General features: G+C 39.5%; 2 protein-coding genes across 6 annotated transcripts in view; one reads left to right on the top strand and one right to left on the bottom strand.

Annotated features, from left to right (window-relative positions):
- Positions 1-122: 122 nt before the first annotated feature.
- On the bottom strand, positions 123-7,795 carry Cep19 (centrosomal protein 19). Of its 5 annotated transcripts, none has more exons than XM_004834709.4 (3): positions 7,664-7,795; positions 3,868-4,064; positions 123-3,190 (listed from the first exon to the last, which is right to left on the bottom strand). In XM_004834709.4, exons 2-3 carry the CDS (start codon positions 3,992-3,994, stop codon positions 2,832-2,834), a joined length of 486 nt encoding a protein of 161 aa, XP_004834766.1. In that variant the 5' UTR covers positions 3,995-4,064; positions 7,664-7,795; the 3' UTR covers positions 123-2,831. The 5 variants fall into 5 exon arrangements, with proteins under 5 accessions (XP_004834766.1, XP_004834765.1, XP_004834764.1 ...); XM_004834708.4 differs by having other exon boundaries at positions 3,868-4,067; positions 7,664-7,794; XM_004834707.4 differs by lacking the exon at positions 7,664-7,795 and adding an exon at positions 7,442-7,628.
- An 89-nt stretch (positions 7,796-7,884) lies between these two features.
- Positions 7,885-13,465, top strand: part of Pigx (phosphatidylinositol glycan anchor biosynthesis class X) — a 22,977-nt gene continuing 17,396 nt past the window's right edge. The window contains exons 1-2 of the mRNA XM_004835179.4: positions 7,885-8,027; positions 10,677-10,740. The gene's annotated coding sequence lies outside the window, so the exon portion shown is untranslated. The remainder of the gene's footprint in view (positions 8,028-10,676; positions 10,741-13,465) is intronic.

Below are 13,465 nucleotides of genomic sequence, written 5' to 3' on the forward strand. Positions count from 1 at the left end.
ACACACACACACACACACACACATTCATTTAAATGGACCATATAATACATAATATGTAGTTTTCCATGTCTGGCTTCTTTCACTTAGCATGATGTTTCTGATGATAGTCACTGTGGTACGCCTCATTATTCAGTTCCTTTTTATTGATAGTCTTGTGAATATTCTACATTTTCTTCCTCCATTCACCAATTGATAGGCATTAGATTGCTTTCACTTTTTGGGTATTTGAAAAATGCTGCTCTGAGCATTCACTTACAAGTCTTTGTGAGGACTTTGTACTTTCATTTCTCTTACACAGATTCCTAAGAGTAGAATTGCTAGTATGATAAGTTTGTGCGTAACTTTTAAGAAACTACCGAACTGTTTTCTGAGGCTGCTGCACCATTTTACATTACTACCAGCAATGTGTGAGGGTTCCGGTTTCTCTACATCCTCATCAACACTTGCCTGGTGGTTTTTTTGGTACTGGGGATTGAACTCGGGTCCTTGTACTTGCTCAGCAGCCGGCCAAACCACTGAGCTAAATACCCGGCCCACCTGGTGGTTTTTTTTATCATAGATGTTCTAGTGGATATGAAATAATCTTGTTGTAGTTTCAATTTGCATTTCTCTAATGGCCGATGATGTTAAATATCTGTTCAACTGTTTATTAGCTATGACTTTTAAACATTTTGTTGTTTTTGTTTCTTGTTTTTTGAGACAGAGTCTTGCTATGTAGTTCAGGCTGGCCTCGAATTCATGGTGATCTTCCTGTCTCAGCCTCACAAATGCTGGGATTACAGGCGTATGCTACCATGCCAAGAGTTTTTGCAGATTTTTAAATCAAGTTCTTTCTTCCTTCCTTCCTTCTTCCCTGGCCCCAGTACTGGGGACTGAACCCAGTCAAATAGACTGAGGCTGACTGAACTTTCAGGGCGGGCCTTGAAGTACTATACTTCATAGGGTAAGCATGAATTTCTAGAACTAGACTATTGCCAGATCCTCTCTAATGGGTGTATGTTTGTGAGATGTATCTAACATCTAGATGAACAAAAATTTGGTTATTGTATTAGATACATTGACCCTCAAAAGTCAGGTGTTTTCTTGTTTTCATATGCAAGGTTCTGGCATATGTTTAGACTGTTGTATATGCTATTTCCCCACATCTTAAAATAGTACAGGCTTAGGATACTGTAGGTGCTCATTAAGGATGCATAATGAATGAATGAAACTTTATGGAGAGTAACTTAACAACAGCTATGAAAATTTGGAATGTACACACCCACCATTCCCCTTTAGGGATTTAGCCCATAGATACCCTTGTGTGTGTGGAAAACAGAAAACATACAAGGTTTTTTGCTGTAATATTGTTTGCAACCATGACAAGAAAAAATTACCTAAGTTCAACTTTTAAAATGAATCACTTACATCTACACAATGGAATATATGGGGTACTATGTAAATATGGAAGGATCTCTAATTCTGAAAATTCTTTTGCTCCCTTTGGCAAATATATATGAGACATGAGTATCTTATGGCCCTGGCATTTCTACTACATAAGACATCTGTTTTAGTGAAGCACTTCATGCTAAAGAGAATAAAGATAAATAGGTAAAATCAATAAACTATTTCTGCAGTTTTCTTTAATGAATGTTACTATCCTTTTTTTTTTTTTTTTGGTACCAGGGATTGAACTCGGGATCTTGTGCTTGCGAGGCAGGCGCCGGAACCACTGGAGCTAAATCCCTGGCCCTGAATGTTAATATCCTTGTAGAAAACATAGGATTTCCATTTTTTTTTCCAGTACCGGGAATCGAATTCAGGACTCTGCACTTGCCAGGCAGGTGTGCCACCACTGAATCACATCCTCGACCCTAGAAAATACAGGATTTCTTCCAATTAAATAACATTCTAGTAAGAACAAATGTATCTGTACACAGCCTTGTTAAACAAAAATCCTCTCTTTGTCCCTCCAAATTCCATGCACAAACTGGCAGTACAATTGCTCATGTATTATGGGTGGATTTCCCATTTGACAAACCAACCTCTCAATCATGGGAAGAGGCTCCAGGTTCCAGAATGTCTCTAGTGTGTATTTCCTGATCCTGGAGGGGCAAAATTCCCCTGCTGTTTTTCATGATTATCCACTGGCAGCTGCAGGGCATTTTGCAGGGGACCCTTCACCCCAGAGTTAAACACACACACAAAACAGTGTTAAGTACCAATAAAGACATACAGGATAACTCCCTGTAACCATAAATACCCTCTGATCTTGTCAAACTATAATTTGCTAAAAATTTTTTTTCTATTTCTTGTCATTTTACCATTTTCCCTCTTTTTCTAGTTGCTCTCCTGTGGAATCCTACATAAGCTTTTAGCTAAATACTACCAGTGGAGGGGCAGGCAAAACCGTATCTCTCCAATAAAAGGAAAAGTCTTCCCTGACTATTTTCCCCTATAGTAACCTAAGCTCCAAGTCTCTTTGGCCTTTATCAAGCATCCATCTCTAATCCTTTTTGTTGCTTTGAGTGTTCATTTGCTTTTCACAAGTTTTCAGAGTTTTTTTTTTTTGGTACCGGAGATCGAACTCAGGTTGACCTTGTGCTTGTGAGGTAGGCAGCACAACCACTGAGCTAAATCCCTGGTCCTCAGAGTTAACTTCCAATTAGTTTGCAAACTCCTTACTGGCAGATTCCTACACTATTTTGCCTATATTTCTTATGCACCTACATAATAGGTATAAATGTCTTGGTTTTACAACTGAGGGTTCTTTATAGATTTTTCTAGAATCAGACTATGTTGTTGGTAAAAACATGGACGCTCTACTGGCCCAGTAAGTTGAATGTCTGGAGTCAGAACTCATCAGCTGAGTCTGTGTCCCAGCCGCAGGACTGTAGCTTGCCCTGTGAGAACTCAACCTCGATGTCATAAACAAAATCTGGATCATCCTTCTTCTTCTGATTTTTCTCAAAGAGTTCATCCATGATGCTCTTCCTTTTGGCAAGCTCCTTGTCATCTAGTTTGTTCAGGTCTTCCTCAGGATCAATGGTTGTTTCCCGTTGAATTTGTTCCATTGTTGTTGCCAGACTCTGTCCACACAAGTGACCTCGTAAAAGAGCAAACAACTTCTCTAGCTGCTTCAGGGATACCTGTTCCAGGTAACTCTTGTGGCGTGGATTATTCTTTAATTGTTCAGCAGCTCTGGTGCAATCTAAAAGGGAGAAAAACTGTCTACTGCATATATCATGTACACCACAATTACTGCACCACAAACTATTACAAGGGCCAGAACAGAACAAAAAGCTCCAAACCCTGAAATCATTGTCTCCATGATAGCCAAGTGGCTAAATGGCTTTATAAGAATAAATTATTTTATAGAACTCTTCCTTGTAATAAATTGAGCTTGACTGTGGAGGTGTAAGGGTGCATATATTTTTTGACTTCTGTAACTTAAAATCACTTGGTAGAGATCCTAAAAGCTTTCAAATGAAGAAAGTGTCTGAAAATTTAAAATGACATTATAGCTTTAGGTAGCAGTAGTGGTATTAATAAAATATTGGGACTATAAATTTAAGAGTTTAGAGGTAGAGATGGGAATTAATATTACTGAATAATGCCATCTCATTTAACCCACAACACTCTTTAGAAGATTAAATTATCAATTATCCACCTGGAAAAAAATGATCCATTACCTTTTCTATTTTAGGAGACTGAAGCTCATTGATTGTACATAATTTATCAAAGTCACACATCTAGTCCCTGACAGAGTTGTGATTTGATCCTAAGCCTGTGGACTCTGAAGGCCATGTCACTACATTTTAAGAGACTGCTCTTATTAGGTTATTTAGAGAATATTTCAGATAAGAAGCAAGATAAAGCATGAGGTACCTGAGAACTTGGAAAAGTTTCGGACTGGCATGATGCGCTGACGATTCTTCCCCTTGACTTCATTCTCATAAATTAAGATAATAGCTGGAGGCTGGAATCTAATTCCACATTTCTTGGCAGTGCACATCGTTCTTACATATATTTCAGGATAAATCAGAGGAAATCCAATGCAAATGTGTCAGCTACATAGTAATTTCCTGCTGAAGGGACAAAAACCCCATAATACCTAGGCATTGGGCAAATCTCTTTCCCTTCACTCCTCCTCCCCAGCAGGGCTGGCTGTGGTCCAGTTCTAGAAACACATGCTTGGCCTGGGAAATTCAATACTTGGAGGCCTGGAAGTTAACCTTAGTTTGTTGGGTCTTTCAGGCTCTGGTTCATTGAAGAATGTAGGGCTGTTTGTTCACTGGTAAGGCGGGTTGTGCAATCCCAATTTTAGTGTATGTGCTGCCAAAGCTAGTGCTCTGCAATTCACTTTGTGTTTAGTGTACTGTGCTCTTACTGAAGACTGTATAGGAATCCCCAATTTAGCCCAAGAACTGATGTACAGTGTCTTTTCTATTTATCAATTAAGGAAGTATGTATCAATTGTCCTAGTCTATATCAAAGTACTATAGGTAACTTTATTTTTTTTTTTTGGTACCGGGGATTGAATTCGGGTCCTTGCGCTTGTGCAGCAGGCAGCGAAACCACTGAGCTAAATCCCCGGCCCTATAGGTAACTTTAAAATTTTGTCCTGAGAGGTTCACCAGACCAGATATGTCTCCCTTGTATTTTCTCAATTATTTTACTCAGAAAGTTTTTTGTTGTTGTTGTTGTTTTTTGTACCGGGGATCGAACTCGGGTCCTTGTGCTTCCGAGGCAAGCGGCGGAACCACTGAGCTAAATCCCTGGCCCAGTAAGGTTTTTTTTTGTAATTACTTGTTTAAACATCTATCTTTCCTTCTAATCTATGTGCTTCCTCTAGTCTATATAGGAAGCATATCTATTTTTTCACCACAATCTCTCAGCATGATATCTGGAATGCAGTAAGCACTGAATACATACTTGTTTAAGGCTATGTATTAATATATAAGACACAGCTCCTGTGTATCACCTAAGTATTTACAATTTAGAACTCTGATCCAAAATGCAGACCTGAGCTGGGCATGGGGCATATTACTGTAATCTGCACTATTTGGGAGGCTAAGACAGGACTGCAAATTCAAGGCCAGCCTGGACAACTTAGTGGGAGTCTGTTGAAAAATAGAATGAAAAGACTGTGGCTGATGCTCAGTGGCAGAGTTCTTGGCTAGCATGCATGAAGACTTGGGTTCAATCCCCATTACTGGGGATGTGGGAGGGCAGAGGCAGATCTGGTGGAGAATCCACCTGTTGGTCAAGACAGTAATGTTTACATTTTACATGGCTTTTGTTCCAATTTATTTGTCTCACTATATGATATTTTTCCAGTTATAAGAAACACTGCTCTTTGCAGATTACATACTTTGTTTTCTCTTTCCTCCCCCACCTTCAGAGCCAAACTATGTTTAATTATAGGAATTAATTGCTTTTGATGTGGCTATGATAGGCTCAGGAAGATTTGCAAATGTCAAAAATTTTGGCATAGGGTACCATCCTCATAAACTTAGTTTTGTTGGAGAATCACTATAGGAGCATAGTTTTAAAAAACTTTATCTAAGCATGGTGGCATACACCTGTAATCCCAGCACTCAGGAGGTTGAAGTAGGAGGACTGCAATGAGTTCAAGGCCAGCCTGGGCTATATAGTGAGTTCAAGACCAGCCTCAACTATATAGTGAGATCTTGGCTCAAAAAAGAAACAAAAAATAAAAAGTAATTATACATGTGCATTATGGAAAACTGGGGGGAAGGGTAGAAGAAAACATCACCCAGTCTTTTTTTTCTAGGCATCTAGTTTAAAAATTTTTTTTAATTAAAAAAATTTTTTTTGGTACTGGAGTTTGAACTCAGAACCTTGCACTTGCAAGGCAAGCAGCGGCACAACTAAGTTAAATCCCTGGCCCATATAGTTTTATTTTTTAAGTTAAAGCATATTTGTTTATCATCCATACTGTTTCCTGACTTATAAAAGCCCATATGATTATTTCATCATTAAATATTTTACTAAAATTCAATTTTAAAATTACTGATTTGTCTTACAGAAATATCATAATCTATATTATCAATTCTTATTGTTGGATGTGACAATTTTTACTCTTAGAAAGTTAGTCATAAGAATGACTTTATCCAGGGCCGGGGATTTAGCTCAGTGGTTTCACTGCCTGCTGCGCAAGTGCAAGGACCCGAGTTTGATCCCTGGTACCAAAAAAAAAAAAAGAAGAATGACTTTATCCATCTGGGCCTAGTGGCACATGCCTGTAATCCCAGTACTCGGGAGGCTGAGGCAGGAGGATCACCATGAGTTTAAGGCCAGCCTGGGCTACATAGTGAGTTCAAGGGCAGCCTGAACTACATAGAGAGACCCTGACTCAAAAACAAAACAAACAAACAAAAAAGAATGATTTTATCAAAACTGGGAGCAGAGGTGTATGCCTGTAATCCCTGCACCCTGAGCAGTGAAGGTAGAAGAGGATGGTAAATTTGAGCCCAGCCCGGGCAACATAGCAACTTACAAGACTCTTTCTCAAAATAAAAAATAAAAAGGGCTGGGGATGTATCTTGGTGGGAAAACCCAGGATCCAATCACTGGGACCAAAAAAAAGCTTTATCAAATTACTGTGGTCTACCTCTGATCGATGGAATGGTCAAATACTGCTCCCAGTCTATCTTACTAAAATTTTACTCCAGGAAACTTTCTAGGAAGGCCTAGTGATCACAATATAAAATGTCAACATTCAAGCAAGTGGACATTCTTGTGAATGAAACAATATGCAATCAATGAATCAATGTGCAACCAATACTAGGTAATGTGGGTTATTTTTAACTCTATATTCTTTTCTTTAAAAAATTTTTAACTTTCATTTTTACTAGTGTTTATACTCTGTTTGGAAAATAATTCCATGAGATTAGAACAACAACAACAACAACAACAAAACTATTATTGTCCTCTGCCCTATCCCTCTCCATAGGCAACTAGCTTCAATTCTTTTAGGGATTTCCCCCCCACCCCCCAAATTTATCTTCCTATTTCTTAATGACATGCTTACCCTGCTATTTTCAGTTTGAGATAGATACACACTCTCTCCTCTCCTCTTGAGACATCTGCCCTAGAGCTCTGTTTTGTTCCAATCTGCACTACATGCTCTCTAGGCCTGATGTTTAATCTAATTCTTCTTGGATGTGAATACCTTCCTGCCCAGCGATCAGAGACTGTCAAGATCTCGATAAGTGTCCCCCACCCCTTCTCCTCACAGCATCTAATGGGTACAGATTTCTTTCTTTCTTTCTTTCTTTTTTTTTTTTTGGTACCGGGGATCGAACTAGGGACCTTCCGCTTGCGAGGCAGGCGGCGGAACCACTGAGCTAAATCCCCGGCCCGGGTACAGATTTCTTAATGAGTAGACGATCTTTTCCCTACTCACGTCCCCACCGTGCAGGAATGACTTTCTTACCCTTACACCAATACAGAAAGTGCATCTTCTCCTGCAGGCCAAAGTCTAAACCTCAAGAAACGGTTGTTTCCACCCAACCGCATTGCACAGAGGAGCACTTAAATCGCCTCTGATGCCAGAGGTGACAGTCACAGCCTGGTGACGTGACGATGGGGTGGAGCACCCGGCAGTGGAGGAGGAGGTCGCCGGGACAGCAGCAAGCTGTCTTCCGGTACTACTAACCTGGCAAATTAGGAGGGGTGAGCCCCGCCGTTCCCACGGCAACATCCCGGAAGTGCGTCACGATGCTCGCGCCACTCCTCGGCGCGACAGCGCACTGAGGGGCTGGGGCTGTGGAAACAGCTGGGCTGCGGGCGAGCGCGCTGAGCCCTCCACCTCGGTCCTCAAGTCCGTCGCAGCGCACTCTCGCGGTGGCGTGGGGCGTAGACAGGCTCACTCTTGCGTCCACAGCTCGTCCCGCACGCCCTTCCCGGGCGTCCAGCTTCCGGCGTCCTGGCTGCCCCAGCCTTGGCCTGGCTGCTCGTCGCAGCGGCTGGGCTCACGCGCGCGCTCACCGCGGGCTTCGATGACGCCCCCTCAGGCTCCGGTAAGGGGCGGGGCAGCACGACTCTGGGTTTCTGTGTCCCGCACGGGGGCTTCCAGTCTGGCGCGGGGACGATCTGGAGGAGGTTCCGACCACGGCAGTGAACTTCCGCTTCTCCCGGGGCTCCCAGCTCTGCGGCCAATCCCGGGGACCCGGGGTGCCGAGAACTGCAGCTGGGAAGCGTCCAGGGTGCTCATGCGACGTGTGATCACCGAGTGGCCCCTAAAGCCTCCATGTCCCGAGGCGTGAGAATCCTAAAACTACGCGGAGAGACTTGGGGAGTGTGCGCAAACTAGTTTTTGTTTTGGATCGGGCTGGGTGCGGGAATCGATTGCGTTTCTTTTTTTTTTTTTTAATCAGGCTGGGCATATCAATATTTATTGAAATACTGAAAAATTCCATTTTGTTGTCGATTGCGGTTTTTTGGGCCGAAATCCGCAGACCTAGCCCTCAGCTGGAAGTGGAGTAAGGGAGACGGACACATACAAGAGTAGTTAAATAAAGTAGTAGTGTTTGCTAGAGGAAGGAAAGTCAGCACAAACCCAGTGAATTTCTCATCTGTCACTTGAGGACTTTCAAAGCGCGCAATTCTGCCTGTGTGTTTATGTATTAGATTTCCAGATTTATGGAAAAAAGGAATTATGATGAGGCCAAAAAAATTTTTTTCCAAAAACTTTTTAAAGCAACTGGACTTGGCGTCTCTAAACACTCTTCCAGCATTGGCATTTTATGGTTACAAAGGGGTCAGCTTTCAGAGGCAGTTCAGACCACCACAATCAAATAAAGCAATATTTAAGAGGGAAAAAACCTTAAAAGTGAGCTCAGATTGCAACAAATTCGTTTTCAAAAATGACAGTTTTGCCTTTAAAAATCATGACTACATAATGTTTGCTATATTTGCAACTAACTTTTCCACCAGCCCAAGATGAATGAGTTACTGCTCTAGAGTATGTCCCAGTAGTATTTAGGCCCATTAACCCTTTTTCTTCTAATTTGATTTTATAGTTGGATATTAGCCTTTATTCCCCAGTTAAAGTTATACATGAAGAAAAATCTGGATTTGTATAAGCTACATATAGTATATATTAATCTAGGAAAAGATTATATACTTCTTTAAAGCAAGACTTTAAGGAGCCAAGTGAAAATATCTTACTCAGGCCGGGGTGGGGTGGGGGAGGTATGTAACTCAAAGGTGCAGCAGCTCCTGCCTGGCAAGCACAAGGCCCTAAATTTGATTCCTATACCAAAAAAAAAAAAAAGTAAAAGGGCCAGGCATGGTGGCTCAGGCCTGTTGAGGCCCGCCTGAGCTACATAGTGAGACCCTGTCTCACACACACAAAAGTCAGGCAAATCTTACTTTTAATTACTTGTGTGACCCAGAGCCAGTTGCTGAGTTTCCATCTGGGTTGAGCCGGCAATACTATACTTTTTTTTTTTTTGAGACAGGGTCTCACTGTGTAATTCAGGCTGGCCTTGAACTCACTATGTAGCCCTCGCTGGTCTGGCTGATCTCGAACTCCCAGCAATCTTCCTGCCTCAGCCTCCGGAGTACTGGGATAACAGGGTTGCGCCACCACACCCAGCGGCAGTACTGTACTTTTGCCTGCTTATTTTGCTAGGTTGTGAAAATTAAAACATATGTGAAGGCCCTAAGTAGGGGATAGAGCATGTAGATAACTATTTAACAAGTGGTACTTTTTTCTAATTTCAAATGGGTTTGTTTTCATGTCATTTTTCTCAGTGAATATTTTCAGGAATACATCTGTTGGGTTCAGCGACATTCAATAATATATAATTTTATGTGTGTTTGTTTTACTTTTCTTCCCACACACTTCTAGCTTTTGTTTTTTGTTTTTTTCTTTTAGCTTTTGAAGTGGGTCAGAGTTCCATAGCAGGATGCCTAGTGGTGCTGGTGGTGGATAGAAACTGAATATTTGGTATTATGATGAGTAATAGTTACACTGAGTAATAGTTTTGGTGTCTGAATTCTGCATGAAGTCAGAAGAGTAACATTTCTGGTTTCTGAATTTGTAAAGGAACCCTTTGAACCTTTAAGTACATCCACTTTTCTTTCCTGCCTGCCTGCCTCCCTCCCTCCCTTTACCCTTCCAACATCTCCACAAGGTATAAATGTAAAATCTTTCAAGTTTTGTAGGTTGCCATTATGTCTGATACGTGCACACTGTTAGTGAACTAGAAATAGAAACAGATTTTTCTGACTCTTTAGACATTCTGTTCCCTTTTGGTCTATTGGGATCACCTAACTCCAAGTATTACTAATAACATACACTTACATAGAACACTTAGTACAGTACTTGGTAAGCTGTGTTCTAGTGCTTCTACATATATTAAGTTTTTATGACAACCACACAGAGATAAACTGTCTTGCCCAGACCCATAGCTATTAAGTAACAGGGATTTGAAATCAATCTAACTCCCAAATCACTGTTATTAATCACTGCCATACTGAAAGTAAATTAATATGTAGCTCAAATTGCTTAAATTTTAAAGTTTTTGTTCTATTTAAAAAGTTAGATTTTAAAAGTTTTAAGTTAGATTTTTCTGGCAAGTAAAGCCTAGTTTTCTAATTATTTAATTTTTCTTTCATTGGCTGCTTATTTTATTTTTTAAAGACTATTTTGATTCCTATAGGCATAAGAGCCACTTGTCCCGAAATCATTTTGAGACAAGAAGTTTTGAAAGATGGTTTCCACAGGTAAGCTGTCCATTGATTTCTACTTAAAACTACTGTCATATAATTTAGAGCAAAAAATTGATACTTGGTTTCCTTTTTTTTTTTGGTACCAGGGATTGAACTCAGGACCTTGCACTTTCGAGGCAGGCGGTAGAACCACTCAACTAAATCCCTGGCCAAAAAATTGATACTTGGATAATGGATAAATTGAAAAGTCATTTGCTTTCTTAAAGTTTTGGGGTTTGTTTTTTGTTTTTGTTTTTATTTTTTGAGACAGGGTCTCACTGTGTAGTTCAGGCCGGCCTTGAACTCACTGTGTTTCCCAGGCTGGCCTCGAACTCTAGGTGATCCTCCTGTTTTCGCCTCCCGATTGCTGGGACTACAGGCAGGCACCACCGCACCCAGCGTTCTTTAAAAGTTTATCAGTGACAGATTTATCATATGTGAGTCACACTTGGAAATAGATTGATACCTCAGTTCAGGAATGTTTTTGTTTGCAAACAATTTGGTTCACAAACAGAAGCAGTTGGCAAAATTTTGTTTATTGGATGATAAATGCAACTTGACCTAGGTCATCTTTGGGACACAAAGGCAAATGTGGTCATCTTTTCCAAAATTGTAGAACAAATTTAAGTTTGTGAACCGAGGTACCACTGTAGTGGTTAAAATGACAATGGAGAGAAGAAGAAAACATTTACTGTTTATCATGTGTAATAATATAGCCATTATATACACAGTATTCCTAATCTTCACAATGGCTGTGAGACATGAAATTTTCTTTTTAACTGAAAGAACTATGTCTCGAGAATTTAAATGATTTGGTAGAAGTTATTTCATTGATTCATTCTCTTTTATTTCCTTCCTTTTTACTGAGTTTAATTTCCTCTTCTTAGTTTTTTTTTTTTTTAGTTTTTTTAATAGTTTATTTTAGACATTTTTCTGTAGTGTATTTGCATTTGCAGCTAGGTGTTTCCCTCCTAGTATCTTATAAATTTTAATGTATTTCCCAATATATATATTTTTTTTGTACTGGGAATTGAACTCGGGTCCTTGCGCCTGCATAGCAGGCAGCGAAATTTCCTAATATTCTTTTTGGTTTCATTGACCCATTGACATACTCTGTGTGATTTCAGTTCTTTTAAACTAGATCTTTCATCACTCACCATATGGTTTTTATTGCACAGCTAAAACTATGCTTTTTCTTTAGTAGAATATTCTATGAATGTCTGGTAGATCAATTTGATGATAATGTTATTCACGCCTTCTCTATCTTTATTAATTTTCTGTATATTTGTTCTGTCAATTATTCAGAGTGGGGTGTTGAAATCTCTGATAATTGTGGATTTGTCTATTTATCCTGGTAGTTCTACCAGGTTTGGGTATGAAGTAAAATGTATGAACATTTTGAAACTACTTTGAGGCAATTATGGTACATGTAGGATTGTTATATTGGTTTGATAAATTGGTTGCTTTTATCTTTGTGTAATGTCCTTCTATATTCCTGACAGTATTCATTTTCCTGAAGTCTACTTTTCTTCTTTTTTTGGTACCAGGGATTGAACTTGGGACCTTGCACTTGCAAGGCAGGCAGCAGAACCACTGAGCTAAATCCCCGGCCCCCTGAAGTCTACTTTTTCTGATGTAAAATAACTGCTCCATATATATGTATTTTTTATTTTTAATTTTTTATTTATTTATTTTTTTGGTACTAGGGATTGAACTTGGGTCCTTGCGCTTGCGAGGCAGGCTGCGTATATATATTTTTTAAATGTTTATTTAGAATTCCCTCCAGGGTGCACTTTGACATTTTTTGGAAATGTATGAAGACTACTTTTTTTTTTTTTTTTTTTTTTTTTGGTACTGGGGATTGAACCCAGGACCTTGTGCTTGCGAGGCAGGCGCCGGAACCACTGAGCTAAATCCCCGGAACACTCCATATTTATTGTTTGCATATTTATTGTTTGCATCTTTTACTTTTAACTTAAATCTACCTTTATATTCAGAGCATTTCTTATAGACAGCATATAGTTGAGTTTTGCTATTTTATATAGTCCGTCAGTCTCTGCATTCAAATGTAGTGATTGTACTATTTGTAATGCAAATATTGATATATTTGGTTTAAATCTGTTCATCTTGCTACTTTTTTCTATTTGTTTTTCTATATGTTTCATCTACTTTTCTCTTTTTTTCTTGCCTTATTTGAAGAAAACTGAGTATGAATCTTATATCAGAATAGTTCATTTCTTTTTCCTTTCCTCTAGTGTCTCACTATTTTGCCCAAGCTGGCCTTGAATTTCTGGCTCAAGTGATCCTCCTGCCTCAGCCTTCAGTGTAGCTGGAACTTTAGGAACATAACACCACACTTGGCCAAAAAAACTTTTATATTCACCTAGATATTTATCATTTCCCATGCTCCTTCATCTTTCTTATAGATTCATATGTCCATCTGGTATAATTTTCTCTCTGCCTGAGGAATGTCTTTTACTATTTCTTGGAGTGACAAAAATTCTTTTAGTTTGTGTTAGTCTTTATTTTGCCTTTATTTTTGAAGGATTTTCCTCCTGGATATATAGTTCTCGGTTGACAGCTTCCTTTCTCTTAGTACTTTAAATATGTTGTGTGTCCACTGTCTTCTGGCTTGTTCTTATCTTTGTTACTGCCTACGTACTATACCTTTTTCCTTTTATATTTTTGATTTTTTTTCAGTGACTGGGTAATAAAATGCCTTATTGTGGTTTGTGTATAT

The sequence above is a fragment of the Heterocephalus glaber genome, unplaced genomic scaffold (genome assembly GCF_053883595.1).
Source record: "Heterocephalus glaber isolate CG9 unplaced genomic scaffold, H.glaber_assembly_v1.0 deba00001504, whole genome shotgun sequence".
NCBI classification, from domain to species: domain Eukaryota; kingdom Metazoa; phylum Chordata; class Mammalia; order Rodentia; family Bathyergidae; genus Heterocephalus; species Heterocephalus glaber.